Source organism: Neltuma alba, unplaced genomic scaffold (assembly GCF_004799145.2).
Source record: "Neltuma alba isolate B1F8T4 unplaced genomic scaffold, ASM479914v2 tig00012135_pilon, whole genome shotgun sequence".
Taxonomy (NCBI): domain Eukaryota; kingdom Viridiplantae; phylum Streptophyta; class Magnoliopsida; order Fabales; family Fabaceae; genus Neltuma; species Neltuma alba.
Window position 1 is genome coordinate 87,847 of NW_021636686.1, and position 16,803 is coordinate 104,649.

General features: G+C 34.5%; 2 protein-coding genes across 2 annotated transcripts; one reads left to right on the top strand and one right to left on the bottom strand.

Moving 5' to 3' along the window:
- Positions 1-2,520: 2,520 nt before the first annotated feature.
- Positions 2,521-2,841, bottom strand: LOC114723329 (uncharacterized). The gene has a single exon (XM_028909523.1). It carries the CDS (start codon positions 2,839-2,841, stop codon positions 2,521-2,523), a length of 321 nt encoding a protein of 106 aa, XP_028765356.1.
- Positions 2,842-13,377: 10,536 nt separating this feature from the next.
- LOC114723330 (flavanone 3-dioxygenase 2-like) lies at positions 13,378-14,815 on the top strand. Its single transcript, XM_028909525.1, has 4 exons — positions 13,378-13,659; positions 13,775-14,010; positions 14,130-14,457; positions 14,573-14,815. Exons 1-4 carry the CDS (start codon positions 13,378-13,380, stop codon positions 14,813-14,815), a joined length of 1,089 nt encoding a protein of 362 aa, XP_028765358.1.
- Positions 14,816-16,803: the final 1,988 nt, after the last annotated feature.

Genomic DNA, 16,803 nt, shown 5'->3' on the forward strand with positions numbered 1-16,803 from the left:
TCATAGAAATTGAACTCTGCTAAGATAGATTTATTTTTGAATGATATTTCCATCACTAATTAGGTGGCCAATCCTTCCATTAGGATCAGCAAAGAAATAAGCAATATCTAGATGAGTTATATCCATGTTGTCATACTCAAAATTGCCCTCTATATCAACAAAATTTGTTTCTATCTTTGGCATTTTGTCATTATTCTTACTTTTATTTTTAAACAATTCTTGGTAAAGGTCAACCAAACGATGGGTACGTTCCTAATGATCATTGCCACCACAACGATACCATGAATTTTCAACATGATTAACATTCCCACTATTTTTTCTTTTGTAATTCTCATTATTCTTTGTTCTCTTCAAATGGGGATTCAACCACGTCTATGTTCACGGCTAGGGCCATGCCACAACCACATCTACAGCCACATCCACATGTATAGCTATGGCCTCGTATATATTTATTTGCTACCACATTCACCTCTAGGAATGGAGTAGAGCCTATTGGATAGGATTCATGATTTTTTATTAAGAGTTCATTATTTTGCTCAGCCACAAGAAGCCAAGAAATTAATTCAGAATATTTCTTGAACTCTTTTCCATCGTGCTGCTGCTACATTGGACTCATGAAATGTGGAGAACTAATTCTAAATATTGCAGAGTTACACTCATAGACAGATATAAAATCTTGCAAATTCAAGTGCACCCAGTCATAGTGAGTTTTGGGAGAATAACCATTTTATGGCGATCATACTTCTCTTTCAAACTGTTTCAAAGAACAAGAGGGTTTTTTATAGTCAAATATTCTATTTTTAGTGCCTTGTGTAAGTGGTGGTGTGGCGTAAAAATATCATGGCTTCAACTGTATCTTGAGTAGATGCTTGGTTGCCAATTTGATTGTATCTTCAAGGCCATTGGCTTTCAAATGAATTTCCGCATCTAGTATCTAGGATAAGTAATTCTTGGTAAGGTTCGACATGATAATACTATGATAAAAAGAAAATAATATTAGGAAAAAATAAGTACATCATATATGGACTTTACATATATATATATAATTGAATCTTAAATGTATAAAAATAATGACTTATGAGAATCGTGAGGAGAAAATAAATTAAAAGAAAGGAGGGGAGATGCAATTAATAAGAGAATCATAAAACATGAAGATGATAAAGCATTGTACCTTTGGTAGAGTCTCGTGATGATAACATGTTATAAAATAAATGGTAGACTGTAGAGAAAAAGTAGAGAATAGAGAAACAAGAGAGTATTTCTTATTCTATTTGAGGTACTCAACATATGATACAAACCCTCTATTTATAGGCATAACTTTACATCTTTAATAGAATTTACAGATTTCATAATAATAGAAGATAATTGTGGATAATGAAGATAATAGGAGATAAGGAAGATAATGATAGATACATGGATATCCACAAAGATATTATATTAATGAGAAAAACATATATATAATAAAAAAAATATTTCACCCCTCAATCATTCAATCACTAAGTAACAATTAACAACTAATTAAAAAAAAAGAAAAAAGAAAGGGCCTTTCATCAAAATAGCTTTAAAGTAACCAAAAAACAGAAAAAAAGAAGCAACAGGTTAATCCACAAAACTCGTTGGGTTAACCAGATTGCTCTCAGGTTGGCCTGGGTCTTCCTAAGCCAAAATTTCTTGGTTTGTCCAACCTAGCCAATCCGATCTGGTTTTCAATACAATATATGTTAGAAAGCCAGATAGATTTTGATCCAAAGACAGAAAAAAGGCTTTGTCAAGCAAAAATAAGATGAGGTATTCATGGGACAGAACAGCAACGCGACCAAAAAGATTTGAATTTCACTGAAGTATGTGCTCGGGCCGATTGTGTAAGATTATCTTTACTTAGAGGACGCCTGTAGGCTGTACCTAGAACAAAAGCTTTTAAGGTAGCAATGAGTTTCAGTAGTGATCAAGAGGGATAAGAATCCCAAATTTATCAGATCAAGACCATTCAGATCTCATTTCTTTCTTTTTTTTAAAATTAATTATTTTAATATATATAACTAAAAATAAAAATAATTTTTTATTGACTTAATTAAAATTTTTAAATCTAAACAATTTAATTCTCATAAGTTTTGATATGACCATCCAAACCGATCCTTCAACAAGTGAATATCCGGAGGTCAGTGCCTTCAATGCAAAACTCATTTTAAGACTTCCTTTCCCATTAAGTAACCTGAAAAAATAGTTAACGTATTATTTTTAATTGTACTAAAACATGATCATTTTTAAAATTTAATATATGTAATTACATATTTTAATGGATTAACCCTGGAAAATTATTTTCTGAACTTTTTGTTATTACTTTTTATAATAAATTTTAAAGTGATATTTAAATTAAAATTTACAAGAAATATTTTTCTGTTTTTCTATCTGATTAATTTTTTTAATAAATTTATGAATTATCTACTATTAGGTGTTTTTTTTTTGTGATACAAGGAGACCCTGTTTCTAGGGTCTTGAGCCTCTCAGTACTTTAATTCCTTATGCGTCTTCCTGCAAGATTCTCAGTATGCCGCTTGGTGGTGCTTCCCACATGCTCCAACGTTGTGGAATGGATAGACTCATCTTTGCCATCATATCAGCACAACGATTTCCTTCTCGGTAAGTATAACTAAATTCGAGTTGCCATTCTCTCCTTATTAGTTCTTGCAGAATGTTTGTTAAAGCGTTGTCTCCTTCTATTTCTCCTTTCTCTCTAATCTGGTTGATGATCTCCTTGGCATCTGTCTCAACCTGGACCTTCCTAAACCCCAAGTTCCAGCAAAGCTTAAGTCCCTCTATGATTCCCCACACTTCTGCCATGGCTGCGTCCTGTGCTTCTAGATTGCATGAAAAACCTCCCAACCATTCCCCATTGCTTCTTCTTATAAGTCCTCCACACCCAGTTCTTCCTTTCCTCGTTCCTGCTCCATCTGAATTGAGCTTGCACCATCCATTATGCGATCGTGCCCATCTTATTAGAGTTTGCGTGTCCTTTCCTCCTCACATAAATTTTGTTTTGTCTTGTCCTATAAGATTCCAGATACTCTGCAATATATTTCTCGACATTCCTGGGCATTTCCCACTTTGGTTTGTGTAAATATCTATTTCACCATTTCCAAATGTGCCAAGCTGTCGTTGCAAACAGCTCCGGCCATACGCTTTCTTCTTCTATCTTTCCTCTATAGTTGAGGTTTCCCATCAGCCATTGATTCCAGTCCGTAATGCCTAACCAGGTCCTGCAACACCACGGTGTCAGTTTCTTCCAAATTATTTTGGCGTGCGGACAGTCCCTGAGTGCATGTAGTATATCTTCTGTTGCACTTTGGCAAATCTGACACTGGGTTGATCCGTCATCCCATTTACTCATCAAGCTTCTTGTCAAAATTCGTTCATGCTTTATTCTCCACATGAAAACTCTTATTCTTTTCGGCACCTTAAGCTTCCATATTTTCTTCCAGTTGCCTTCGACTTGCATCCTGGAAATATTGCTCAATTCCTGGTAGGTACTTGCTGTGGAGAATATTCTGTTCCCGTTCAACTTCTATCGTAACTTTACTCCCTCATTTGTATTTTCTACAACCACGTTGGCTTTAAATGTGTCCTGGAGTTTGACAAGCTCCTTCCACAATCTTGAGTCCCCTGTCAGCGTAGTAATTTGGTCTCCTGTTTCACTGTGTCGCTGGTATTTTCCCATTAAAACTTGGACCCAGAGCTCATTTGGTTTGCACTTCATTCTCCATAATAATTTCAACAACAACGCATCATTCATTAAATTCAGGGATTTGATTCCAACTCTACCCTTGTCTTTGGGATTGCATAAGGTAGTCCAGGCTATTGCGTGCTAGTTTTTCTTCCCTTCTATATCTCCCTAAATGAAATTTCTTTGTATTCTCTCAATTTCCTCGGTCACCCCTTTTGGTAATCTATCATGTTGCATGGTGTAAAGAGCTATTGTATTGGTAACCGAGTTAACCAGCGTAATTCGCCCCGCTAAGGATAAACTCTCCGCCTTCCACCTATTCAGCTTGCCTTTGACTCTTTCCACCACTTTGGCATATCTTGTTTTTTGGTTTCTGGGGAAGGATATATCTACTCCCAGGTAACATCCCAGATCTTGTACCTGTCTAAATCCACTTCTCCTGCAGATATCTCTTCGCAAGTGATTAGGAACGTTCGGAGAGAAGAAGATCTATGTTTTTTCACTGCTTACCCTGTGACCTGAAATTGAGCCAAAATCCTACAAACAATCTAAAATGACATCAATTTGGTTAGTGGTTGCTTCTGCAAATAGCACTAAGTCATCGGCGAACATCATATGAGAAATAATGGGCCCTGAACGGCCAGCTCTCATGCCTCTCCATTTTCTCTCTCTTACTTTGTCTTGAATGAGGTGTGTGAGCTTTTCCATTCCAATGACAAAGAGATATGGGGAGATTGGATCCCCTTGCCTTAGGCCTCTAGAGGGATTGAATTCTTCCATCTTTTCACCATGCCATAGGATCTGAGTTTTCGTAGTTGTAATACACCCCAAGATCCTCTTAATCATTTCTTCTAGAGCTTTTAATTCCTTCAATACATTCTCCTTGAAACTCCAACTAATTCTGTCATAGGCTTTTTCTAGATCAACTTTAATTGCCATAAAGCCTTTTTTCCCTTTTTTTCTTTCTCATTGAGTGTATCATCTCATTCACTACAATAATATTGTCATGAATTATCCTCCCTGGTACAAAGCTCACTTGAAATGGGGAAATTATTTGGGCCATAATGCTTTTCAATCGTTTCACTATTATCTTTGAGAGGCATTTGTAAACCACGTTGCATAGTGATATAGGTCGTAGTTGACTCACCTTCTCTAGTCTTTCTACTTTCAAAATTAAAACAACCAGGGTCTTATTCCCTTCTGCGATATTTTCTGGCTCTCTCCACATTTTCTTCACCATGTCACACACATTTTCCCCCACTATCTCCCAGTTCTTCTGGAAAAATAAAGCCGGATAGCCATCTTCCCCTGGTGCTTTGAGACCTCTGATAGAAAACATCGCTTCTTTGATATCTACATCATTTATCCCTTCGTTTATTTTTCCCTATTCATCCTGGGATATCTCAGGCCAAGTGTGTACAGTTGTTTGCCATGCTTTAGCCTGTTCATTTTCCTTGAACAGCTCCTGCAAGAATTCATTAATGAGGTGTCCTATAGCCTCCTTCCCTTCTACCCAATTCCCTTTATCATCCTTCAAGGTTGTGATTTTATTCTTCCTCCTTCTTATGGTTGTCTTTCTGTGATAATAGGCTGTGCTTCTATCCCCATCATTGAGCCACCTCATCCTAGCCTTCTGGTGCCACATAATCTCCTCTCTTCTTAAGATTTCCTCCAGTTCCTCTCTTAATTTTTCCTCTAAACTTTCGAGGTGGGGTTTGAAATGCTGGTGTAAGCTTTTCTGTATTCCTGCAATCCTTCCCAACAATTCTCTTTTCTTCTTTTTGATATGGCCAAAGGTGTTCACATTCCATTCAACCAACTGACTTTCCAGTCCCTCTAAACTCTCCCACAGATTCGGTGATTGTTTCCAGCTCTCTCTCAACATATTACCGAAATCCGCGTGTTGGAGCCACATGGCTTCAAAACGAAACGGTCTTCTCACTCTTTCAACTTTATTAGCCGTTAGATAGATCAACAAGGGATGGTGGTCAGATTGAAACCTGGGCCCTACTTTCACAAAGGCCTCACCGAATCTTGTTCTCCACTCTGTGTTGCATATGGCTCTGTCTAGTCTTTTATAGAGCCGGGTGCCATGAGTAGTCATAGGGCCCCGCCATGTAAACTGTGGTCCTTCTGAACCCAAATCTATGAGGTTGCATTTTTCTATATTAGAGCAGAACTTGGTGCACTTTTTAACATTTAATTATCCTCCTCCTTGTTGTTCATTGCTATTCATGATATCATTGAAGTCTCCCGCAAGCATCCAAGGTCCTTGACACCATGAAGCTATTACATGTAGTTGTTCCCAGAGAATTTTCCTTTCACTTTCTCTTGGGCTTGCATAGATAGCAGTGAAGAACCAGGACCTCCCCCCCAGGCGAAAGATTTCACAATGTATAAATTGTTTCTGACTCTCAAGCGCTCTGATTAGAATATCATCTTCATCCCACAGTATCCAAATCCCACCGGACATTCCTTGTGCATCAACCATTACATGGTAGGAAAATCCTAGATTTCGTATTACTTGTTGTGCCTTTTCCCCATGACATCTCGTTTCCACTAAAACAGTTACTTTGGGTTTAAATCTACGCTTAAATTCTTTCAGAGCAGTTCCAAACTCTCTAATGGCTGATCCTCTTACATTCCATGTCAAGATCATTAAAGCAAGGAGTTTTAAGAATGTCAGCGGCATTCTACCCCTTAATTCTCGCTTCCCAATCTCTGGGTTTCTACGTACTGCGCTCTATCACTGCTTCCATGTTGGGTTTCTCCCGTGTGATACTCCACTCCCTGGGGGCTCAACAAGCTATTGTTCTGTTTTGGGTCTGGAGGCTTTCTTTCTTCCAATTCCATTGAATCAGGCACTTGGTCTAGGAGGCCTTCTAGGAAACGGTCCATTATGTGATCTTCTCTGTCCATCCCAAGGTTTTCTTTCAGCCCATTCCCAATCGGTCCTGCTCCCTTTCCAGCTCGTTCACTGTCCCCTTTTGTCTCTCCGCCATTCTTCACTTGGTCCACCTCGTACATGCCTCCCTTATTCTTCATGTCCAAATCCATTCTTTGGCCCAATTCTCCCCTCTCGTTGGACAGCCCAGTTTGAATTTGGATCTGGCCGCACGTGCCTTCCTCCTGATTCCTCTTACTTTTATTTCCTTCTCTTCTGCACTGTTGTTCTCTGCCTTTTCCTGTCAACATCACATCACTTCTTTGACTCTTAATTTCTTGCCTTTTTTAACTTGTACCTCAATCCGTACTGATTTCTTCAAGCTGCGTTGTCCTATTGGATATATCTCTTAGGGGTCTCCTACTATCAATCTCCCGTTTGGTTTCTTCACAACGTCCCTCTTCTAATTCAAGTATGGCAAACCTGGATGCTTTTATTGATTTTTCAGGCTCTCCTCTGCCACTTCTGATATGCTTCTCTGGACCTTTCCCTTCTTTTACTCCTGCTTTTCTACCCCTTCTTGGTTTCTGCGCAATCAACCACTCTCCATAGACATTTGTGCCTTCTCTTTCAGAATGCTCGGTTAGAGATCCTCCTTCCTGTACTGTCTGTACCGGCGAGGTGTGTTGGCTATTTTCCATTTCATTTTCATTCTGATGCTTCATAGTGCACCGCTCCTTACTATGTCCAAATTTTCCATAAAGGAAATAGATCGACGGCAATCCTTCATACTCAATCCTTAGATGGTTCCCGTCCACGATGTATGATGGAAGCAAGGGGGCATCCAAGTCGATTTCCACACACATCCTAGCAAACATTGTTCTAGCCTTTGTGAGAGTCATCTCATCAACTCTTATAGCTCTGCCAATCTTATTTCCCAAAAGATAGAAGAATTTCCTATCGTAGTAATCCACTGGAAGGCCTGGTAATCAGACCCACATTGCGATTCTTTGGATCTTTTCAGCCCAAGGTCTGAAATTCCTCTTTCATGTCTGCACAATCAAGTAGCTATTTTGTATCATCCATGGCCCTCCTTCTAGAGCGTAGTACTAATAATCCATGTCTCTAAATGTGGCTGTCATATACCCATTTCCTATATCATTTAAATCTACACTTCTAGACTTTCCCCATAGCTGTTACACCTTCCTTCTCAATTGCATGAATCCTAGGTTTCCATCCAGGAGTTTCACAATCAAGGTATTCTGCCATTGATACTCCATTCTTTTTCTTTCCTCCTCTATGAAGTTAATACAAGGGCCTGCTACCGTGTCTGTGATCATTACTCCCTTTGTGAAATCTTCCTCTATCAGAAACAGCAAGCTTCCATCCCATGGTTCTTCCTCCCCCTTATTGCTTCTTGTTCGTTTGTCCTTAGGCACCCGCAGTTTGAGTGCCTCTCTGTAGATCATGTTTTGCTTCTGTGTTTAGTTTTCCATTTCTTCATCTGGCAACATCTAATCCTCTTCTCTGGGGTGTAATGAGACTTCCCCAGAAAACACACCCTTCGTCCTTTGCACCTTCCCTCGAGCTTCATCTTTCTTCTGTTTAACACTCATTTGCGATTCTCTAGATAGCCTTGGCCAAGAGGATCCTCCCTCTCCTTTCTCTTTGTCGATCATATCTCGCTTGTTACCTCCTTCTACTTCCTCACCTCCGTCACTAGGACGGTCGAGAGGTTGTTTCCGGAGGCTGTCTTAGGATGGAGTCATGGAAAAGCTCAAACGTTCTCTCTCTAGTTTCTCTACTATTGGGTGTTTAGCTATGTTATGTTTGTTGAACTCCAGTTCATTTCTATTTGAAAAATGACTAATAAAAAATCCGAAAAATGAGAAATCCCCTCCCCAAAAAAAAATGATGAATTAGCATAGTCTCCTAAAAATGCAAAATCCTAAAATAGAATTTTGAAATTCAAACATAAAGACACAAATTTTCCCATTTATAATTTCTATTTCCAAACTAATAAAATGAATTGAAAATTTGTTATTACCAATTAAAATTTAGGAATTGAGCATTTTCTAAAAGCGTGATTTGATATTTTGGGTTGAAATCATGACTTGTTAATTTCTATTCTAAAAATAGTAAAATGCATTCAAAATTTATTATTTTCCGTATAGAATTTACTATTTAGAATTGAGACCATGCCATTATTTGAAGTAATTCATAATTTTTGTACATGTAGTAGAGATACTTCATCAGTTACTAACAACTTTCGTTTAGCAAGTAATAAAACTAATCTTTCAGGTATTCTTCTATATTGAAGGCAATAATGTTTCAGAAGCTTTTTTTAAAGTAATTTTTAGTTATATCCAGTGGTCTTTTAGAGTGCTGGATGCACTAAAAATAAAATTTAAGTGTTGGATGCACCAAGTAAATAAAACCAAGAAGTTGAATACATCATTAGAAAAATAAGAGTGTTGGATACATCTTTACCCTTTTATTTTTAAAATATCCTTTCACTTTATATCTTGTGACACTTAATTATCATCCGCATAAATCATAATTAATAGATTATGAACATAAGAAAATATAAAACTCAATAAAAAAAAACTATGGAGATTTGATTAAAAGTATAATGAAATTATAAACACCTACAAATTAATTTTTCTTTTCTTTAATCCTTTCCTTATATTGGATTAAATTTCTCACCGGACCATGATAAGCAATGATGGAATCCGGGAATAAATGTCGGTGTGGTGTGACTTGTGAGCCGAGCGGGCGAAAATGACATCAAAATAAATTAAGAAAATTAAGGATAATAACATCAAAATAAATAAACCCGTATGTACTGATAAAATACTATCGCCGACCAAAAAAGAAAGATAAAATACTATTAGGTGCTCTATGTTTTTTTTTTTAATAAGCAACAATTGTTTTAGCTAATAACTAGACGAAACGATCCATATAAAAAAGGTTTCAGCAACTAACATACAATGGTAAGTAGAAGCGAAGCCCAACGGCGGGTCCAAACTAGTAAAGCAAGTAACATATGAATTAGGTGTTGCGACCTCCTTTTTAGATACATTGAGTCATTTGGATTCTGGTTGATATAGTTTTGTTTTTTCCTCCTTGTTTAATTTTCACTATTTCATGTCTTTTGTTGGTGCAAACTACAAGGTTCTATTGTATTCTGTGTTTGTTAGTTCCCTTTAATTTTTCCGGTTTTTTCTGCCTTTACTCCGTTGTTCCGTAGATTTTGGTTTGTGCATGATTCAATTAAATGCCTCTTGGCTTAAAGGAAAAAACCAAAGCTTATAGGAAAGTTAAGTTTTATTAATAATAAAATTGTATTTTTCCATTAAGTAGAGCGTATATGATTGATGAGTGTAGGAGTTCAAGCTGTGTGTATGTAAACATGGTTATGATTTTTTTTTCCTATCCCTAAATGATTGCCCTTTGCCCTGAACAAAACTTATGTAAAATTTTTTTATAATCATTATGTTAATTTTTTATTCACACTTTATCATGTGTCATACCCTTTTTTTTTTTTTTCATATACCATTGTTTGATTTAATTTTAAATCCACATAAAAATAGGACACATAATAATATCAGTGAACTGGTTAGTGGTCCAATTTAGTTTGGGTAGTGAACCGGTTAGGAGTTAAAACGGTACCGAACCGGTCAAACCTTTGAAAACAGGTAAAAACCAGTGATAAACTAGTTTGGATGATTATTATTCATTTATCCTATTTTTTCTCATTCAGCTCTTAATACTCAGTTACTATAGATTTGAATGAATTTTAATGATGATTTTGGTATCAATAATTATTAATTTTAGTTATTGATGAATTGTAAAAATCAAAATTCTCAATGTTGTTATACTCCTCCAGTCCTTAATATATGACCTAATTGTTGAGTTGATTTGGTTTTAAATATAAGATCTATTTCTCATATTTATCAGTTTTTCTTAAATTATCCTAATAGATATTCCCTTAACCATAATAAGTAGAAGAGAGAGGGAGGATATTAAGAAAGATAATTATGATATTTTAGGAAAAACATGTTATATTTCTTATAATTAACTAACTTACCTAACTTCCTTAATCTACTCAAATTAATTAAATAGATCTTATATTAAGGACTAAATAAGTACTTTATTATTGTTACAATCAAACTATTGTTATATTTTCTTGTATTTTGTTATTACTGATTTTTAATATTGTTGTTTTTTTTATTTTTAATTAAATTATATTATTTTAATATAACAAGTTTGATCACAAATTGACCTGATCTGACCAACTAACTTTTAAATCACTATCTTGATTGATTTAGTATTCAGTCTAAATTTTTGTTTCTTGCTTTTTTCACAACCTATTTCTTTTAATATGCCAGTCACCAATAAATTGATCTCAATTGATAACTTTATTTAGTGTTATTCTACGTTTTTATCTGCATTTCTTAATAAAGCTAAAGACTATTGATTCACTTTTTCTCACAAGCACCTTTTTTGCATGTAGCCAAATTATTTTTAAATGATAGATTTTCCATAATTTTTTTAATTGATAGATACCACTACGATTTGTCTTCTTATGTGGTCATCGTAGATTCATCGTTTTTGTTTTAAGATCATTACACATTTATCTTTTCGTGTACTCTTTTGTCTTGGATTGATTTTTATATTAACTTAACCACCCCCCTCCATTTATAATTGTTTGATATCAATAAAAGCTTCAATATACACCATTTATTTTATAAAATTTAATTGATGAATTGAAATATATTTTTCAAAGTACATGCTCATCAGGAGTTTAAAACAATAAAGAAGGCGGATAAAAAAAAATTTTAAGGGAGAATATTTGGAAATTTTAAAGGGGAAAAAAAAAAACTATAGAGACACATTATACATGTCAGTAGGTTCTTTTTTCAATTTGTGGGAGTAGGTTGGCTGCCCCTAAATGATTGCCGCTCGTATTGAATCATTACAAATAAATTATGAAGATATACAAGTAAAGAGGATATCACACGATGTGAGAGTTATAAATTTTTTATTAATACTCATAGGCTCTTAATAGTAATCTTTTCTGAAAAATTTGAATTATAACTCTTCAGTTATGATAACAAGAAAGTTCTGCACAACAACTTTTATTAAACAATAATTACTCTAAAACCCTAAATAGAATTTTTCCCCCAGGAGTAAACTCATCAGCCATCATTTCGACAGTTCAACTTCTTGAAATCGTTACTTATTATTTTCAGTTCAGCTTTTAGAAAAGTGACTTTGGAGAAAAGTGACTTGGGAAAAAAAAATTTATGTAAAAAAATAATTTTGAGTAGAATAAATTTTGTGAAAAAAATATTACCGGAAGTTGTTCTCCCTAACTAATATCAAAACCATGGTTTTTTTAGACTAGTCTTACGTAGGAAATGGAAGGTGTATCTAGATCATGTGGATGGAATGTGGTTGTTGTAGCTAATTACTTAGCTAAATTAGGCTCTTACTGATTATATCTGCATCTTTAATTATCTTCTCTCTTCTTAATAGCAGGTGGCCGATGATTATATTAAAGATGCTTAGGGTTTGGATTCTTTTGTATTTGTGTTTGTCTATACCTGATTTCCCATTTGTTGGCAAAAAAAATTACTACCTCTGGTCCTAATTATAAGATCCAGTTGACCAATTTGAAAAGATTAAGGAATAAAGTTAAGTTAGTTATTTGTAATAAATAAGTGTTGTCTTTCCTAAAATATCCTTACTAATCAACTATATTAGCTAGAACTACAATTATTAGAAGGACTACCTTGAAAAAAAAAAAGTATAAATATGAGAAACAAAATGGATTGGGATTTTATATTTAGGACCAAAATAAAAGTCAACCAGGATCTTATATTAAGGACTGGAGGTAGTATATATAAATATATATATATATATATCAGATTTCCCATTTTTATTTTTAAAAAACCATGGGCCTTTTATAAATTTATTATGGAAAATTATTGTGTTTGGCTGTGTTTTTTTCCCGGCAAAAAAACAAAAGGATGTGGCTTTTTTCCCTCCCAAAATCATGGTTTTGAGGAGCATCTAAACACATTTTCTCGATTATACATATAGGAATGATAAATTTAAAAAGCAGGAGTAGATTTCTGAAAATCATTCTAAAAACCAGATGTGATACTTTGGTATTTCAAATATAGAAGTTCAAACAAACTAATTATCCTCCCTTATGTGAAGTTTTAATTTTCCTAAAAGCAAACATTTGTTGAGCCACCTAACCGACATGGAGGAAGGTATACATATGAATTAAAAGTAGATTCGCAAATCATGATACATGCTTTTAATTTCCCTTTTTTTTTTCACCCGCTATTGAAATTAAAATATTATCCTGGTTCTTAATATAAGAGCTAGCTAATTAATTTGTGTAGATTAAGAAAATTTATTAAGTTAATTATTTGTAATAAATATGTGTTATCTTCTCTATAGTCATTATAACTACTATTTGATAGAACATTTAACATATGCAATTATCACAATAACTATTTTAAAAAAATAGATAAATATGAAAGAGTGAGAAATAAAATGAATTAGAGTCTTATAATTAGGATTTAATTAAATATCAAACTGGTTCTTACATCCTCTTCCATGTTACTGGTCGTTTCCTCTTCTGCCATGCACTAACGTTTTGCACTTATTTATCCCCAGCCAAGAATATTTCTCGTCATTCACAGGCAATTCTATTTCTCACCCAGCTGCTTCACTTTCTCCTCTTTTCATATCTATGGCTTCCATAGCTGCTCTGTCCTCATTATCATCTGAACACCAAAAAGCTTGTACATCGGATGGCATTTCAAGCATCAAAACCTTTGCTGAATCAAACGACGTCGTCGCTTCTATCCCTTCCTCGTACCACTCACTTCCTCATGATGATAATGTTGTAGACCACCTTGCTGATTCCATCCCCATCATCGATTTCTCCCTCCTCACCTCACACGATCCTCAAATCCATGCCAATGCCGTTCGAGAACTTGGCAAAGCTTGCCAAGATTGGAACTTATTCATGGTAATTAGATTAAATTTTAACCCTTTTGAACTTGCTTGGAACTAATTTTTTTCATGTTTTTTTTTTCTTTTTTGGCCTGAGTCTACATTGTACTTGAGGGTGTACCATCTTTCAGATCATAAATCATGGGATTGCAGAAAGCCTGACGGAGGAAGTAATGAAGAAGTCAGCTGAGTTTCACAATTTGCCTCTGGAAGAGAAGAAGGAGTTCAAAGACGAGGGCTTGTTCGCCCCCATTAGATATGGCACTAGTTCTCATAGTCAAGAAGAGAAGGTTCATTACTGGAGAGATTACCTGAGGGTCACAACTTTTCCTGAGTTCCATTTCCCTCACAAGCCATCTGGTTTCAAGTACATCAACTTCAAAACTCATACATACATATATATATATATATATATATATATTGGCCGAGCTCTCTGTCTTTCTCTTCCTTACTAATTAATGGCCTTTAATTTGTTTCTGCATGCAGGGAGGTGGCATTTGAGTATACTAGGAAGATCAGAAGTATAGTGAGGGAATTACTTCAAGGAGTATCAGAGAGTTTAGGGTTAGAGGCTAATGCTATTATTGAGCCCACGAATTTTGATTCTGGGTTTCAAAAATTTCAAGTGAACTTGTATCCTCCATGTCCTCGTCCAGACCTTGCTTTAGGGCTGCCTGCTCATACCGATAATGGCTTCTTCACCATCCTCGCGCAAAACAAAATTGCAGGTCTTCAAGTGAAACATGATGGCAAATGGATTAATGTTAATCCTCTTCCTAATTGCTTACTTGCAATTCCGGGAGATCAACTCGAGGTCGTTAATTATTTCTTCTAGTTCTTATAGACTTTCTGTAACTATATTTCCTTGCTTTTCTAATAATTCTAACTTTCTAACCATTATATTCTGGCTTTGTTTGGATGTTAATTAGCTTGTGAGTAACGGAAGGTACAAGAGTATTTGGCACCGAGCAATGCTTAATGACAAAAACACAAGGGTGACTCTTGCAATAGCAAACGGACCACCTCTTGAGAAAGAGATAGGGCCAACACCAGAGCTTTTGGAGAAGGAAGAGCCATTGTTCAAGAGCATCAAGTTCAAGGACTACATTGAACTTCAACAGCAAGCCAGATGTGTTGCAGGAAGAACCTTGGATAACATTCGTATTACTTAAGGAGAATTACTATGAGACCCCAGTTAATGAAATTAATCATAATTTTATGCATAATTTTGATATGAACAATACTTAGATCCAGTTCCTTACAACCATTATGTCAAGTCCTTAAATCACATTTGTCATGTGTCCTATTTTTTTCAGAAAAATTTAGGATTAAATCCCTCCTTGTGTCAATTTATAATGATGAGATAGCTATTATATATTCTTAAATTTTAATATATTTATTGTTTATAAATAATTTAGCTGATAATTTCTTTTGATTTTGGTATGGAAGTTAAAACTGATGATTTATATGCTAAGAACTAGAGAGAGTAGTGTTGTAAAACTGTTTTTCTATAGTCAGATCTAGCTAGTAAAGCCACAGTAAGAATAAAACCCAAGGAGTTTAACTAAAATTAGTAATCTCAGTATAGATGTTTTAACTTGATTTATATCATGTAAGAAAAATTAAAAGTAAAATAGCATCCAACACTCAAGAGTATTCTTTTTCGATAATACTGAATTTTAATATATCTAGCAATTTAAAGTATTATTTTTATTAACGCTCAATATTTTAAAATAATTTTTTATGCATCTAACACTTTAAAATATTTTAATATCAGCACACGGTTTAAGCTGAAGATTTCTCTTATCAGTGAGTAAAATACTTTAAAGGATGAATTTATACCAAACATTATTTTAAAATACTGAGTATTACTAAAAAAAAATATTTCAGTATGTTGAATATACTAAAAATTAATCTAAAATATTAAGTGTTACTAAAAGATATTTTACGGGAGGCAACCTAATGCAAAAATAATTGTATGATTACTCAAATATCTTTTGAGTATCTTTTTCTCCTACGTCTTCTCCAGATCTGCATGCATTCATTTCCGCAATTGGAAATGGCATAAAAAATAGGATACTGGTCTCTATCAATCTCTATCTTTTGTTGTCTGTGTCTCTATAATGATATCAAACACATGAATCTGGGAGATCAAGCTATATGAAAGAATTGGGAAATAAAAATTATAAAAATCCATGCTAGTTAATCATCAATCAACCTATGTGATATGGAGCAAAAAAAAAAAAACGCTAATTATCAACATGTAAGTGTATATGATGATCTGATGAACGAAACTTGGATTAATATTATTTATAATTTATGATTATAATACAAATAGCTAATATTATAATTCTCATTAATTAATCCAAATTAAAAAAAAAATCCATTTCCCCTCCTATTTTCTCCGCTTTTCTCCCCTTCTCTCTATCCAGACATAGGGTAAATGATTGCACTTGGATCCGTTCGTGGGTTGGCCAACATAATTGAATTATTAACAATAAATAATAAAGAAATACAAATAAAGTGAACAGATCACATTTTATAAAGAAAAGGAGAGATCCTACGGTTGAAGCTAGAAAATTTTATGCCACACTAAAATATACTATACATATATTTAAGTTGTTAATTGTAATATTTTCTTTAAACTTTAAAATATAATCATTCCAACGTTAATATGAGTTACTTAACTAAAAATAAATTAAGAACAATTTGATTTTGCTATATGATGAGGGGGGTTAAATGAATGGATGAGGTATGTCATGTATATGGATTTAAGTGGGAAATGTTTGTGATTGTTGAATACTGAGAATTGGCAATTTAATTTGATTTAACTAAAGTATTATTAGTTTTATCCTTTTGTACTCAAAGAACACCAGGAGGATGAGTTAGCTTTATCCTTTTGTTACTGTGAACTCACTACAAGCACTGGAATAATGAATGCTTAGTTATATTGACATAAATTTTTATGTTGGTGTATTTTTTTTAATTTATATTCACATGCTCTGTTTATGGTAAGTAAATATTAGTTGGTGAGTATGGTCGGAGGTCGGAGGTAATTGTTTGTGTCATTGCATGTGCACGTTGTAGCGTAGTTTTAATTAATGGTCTGATTAGCTTTTAAGGTCCAAATTTGTGTCGCACAGAAGCTAAATAATTTGGA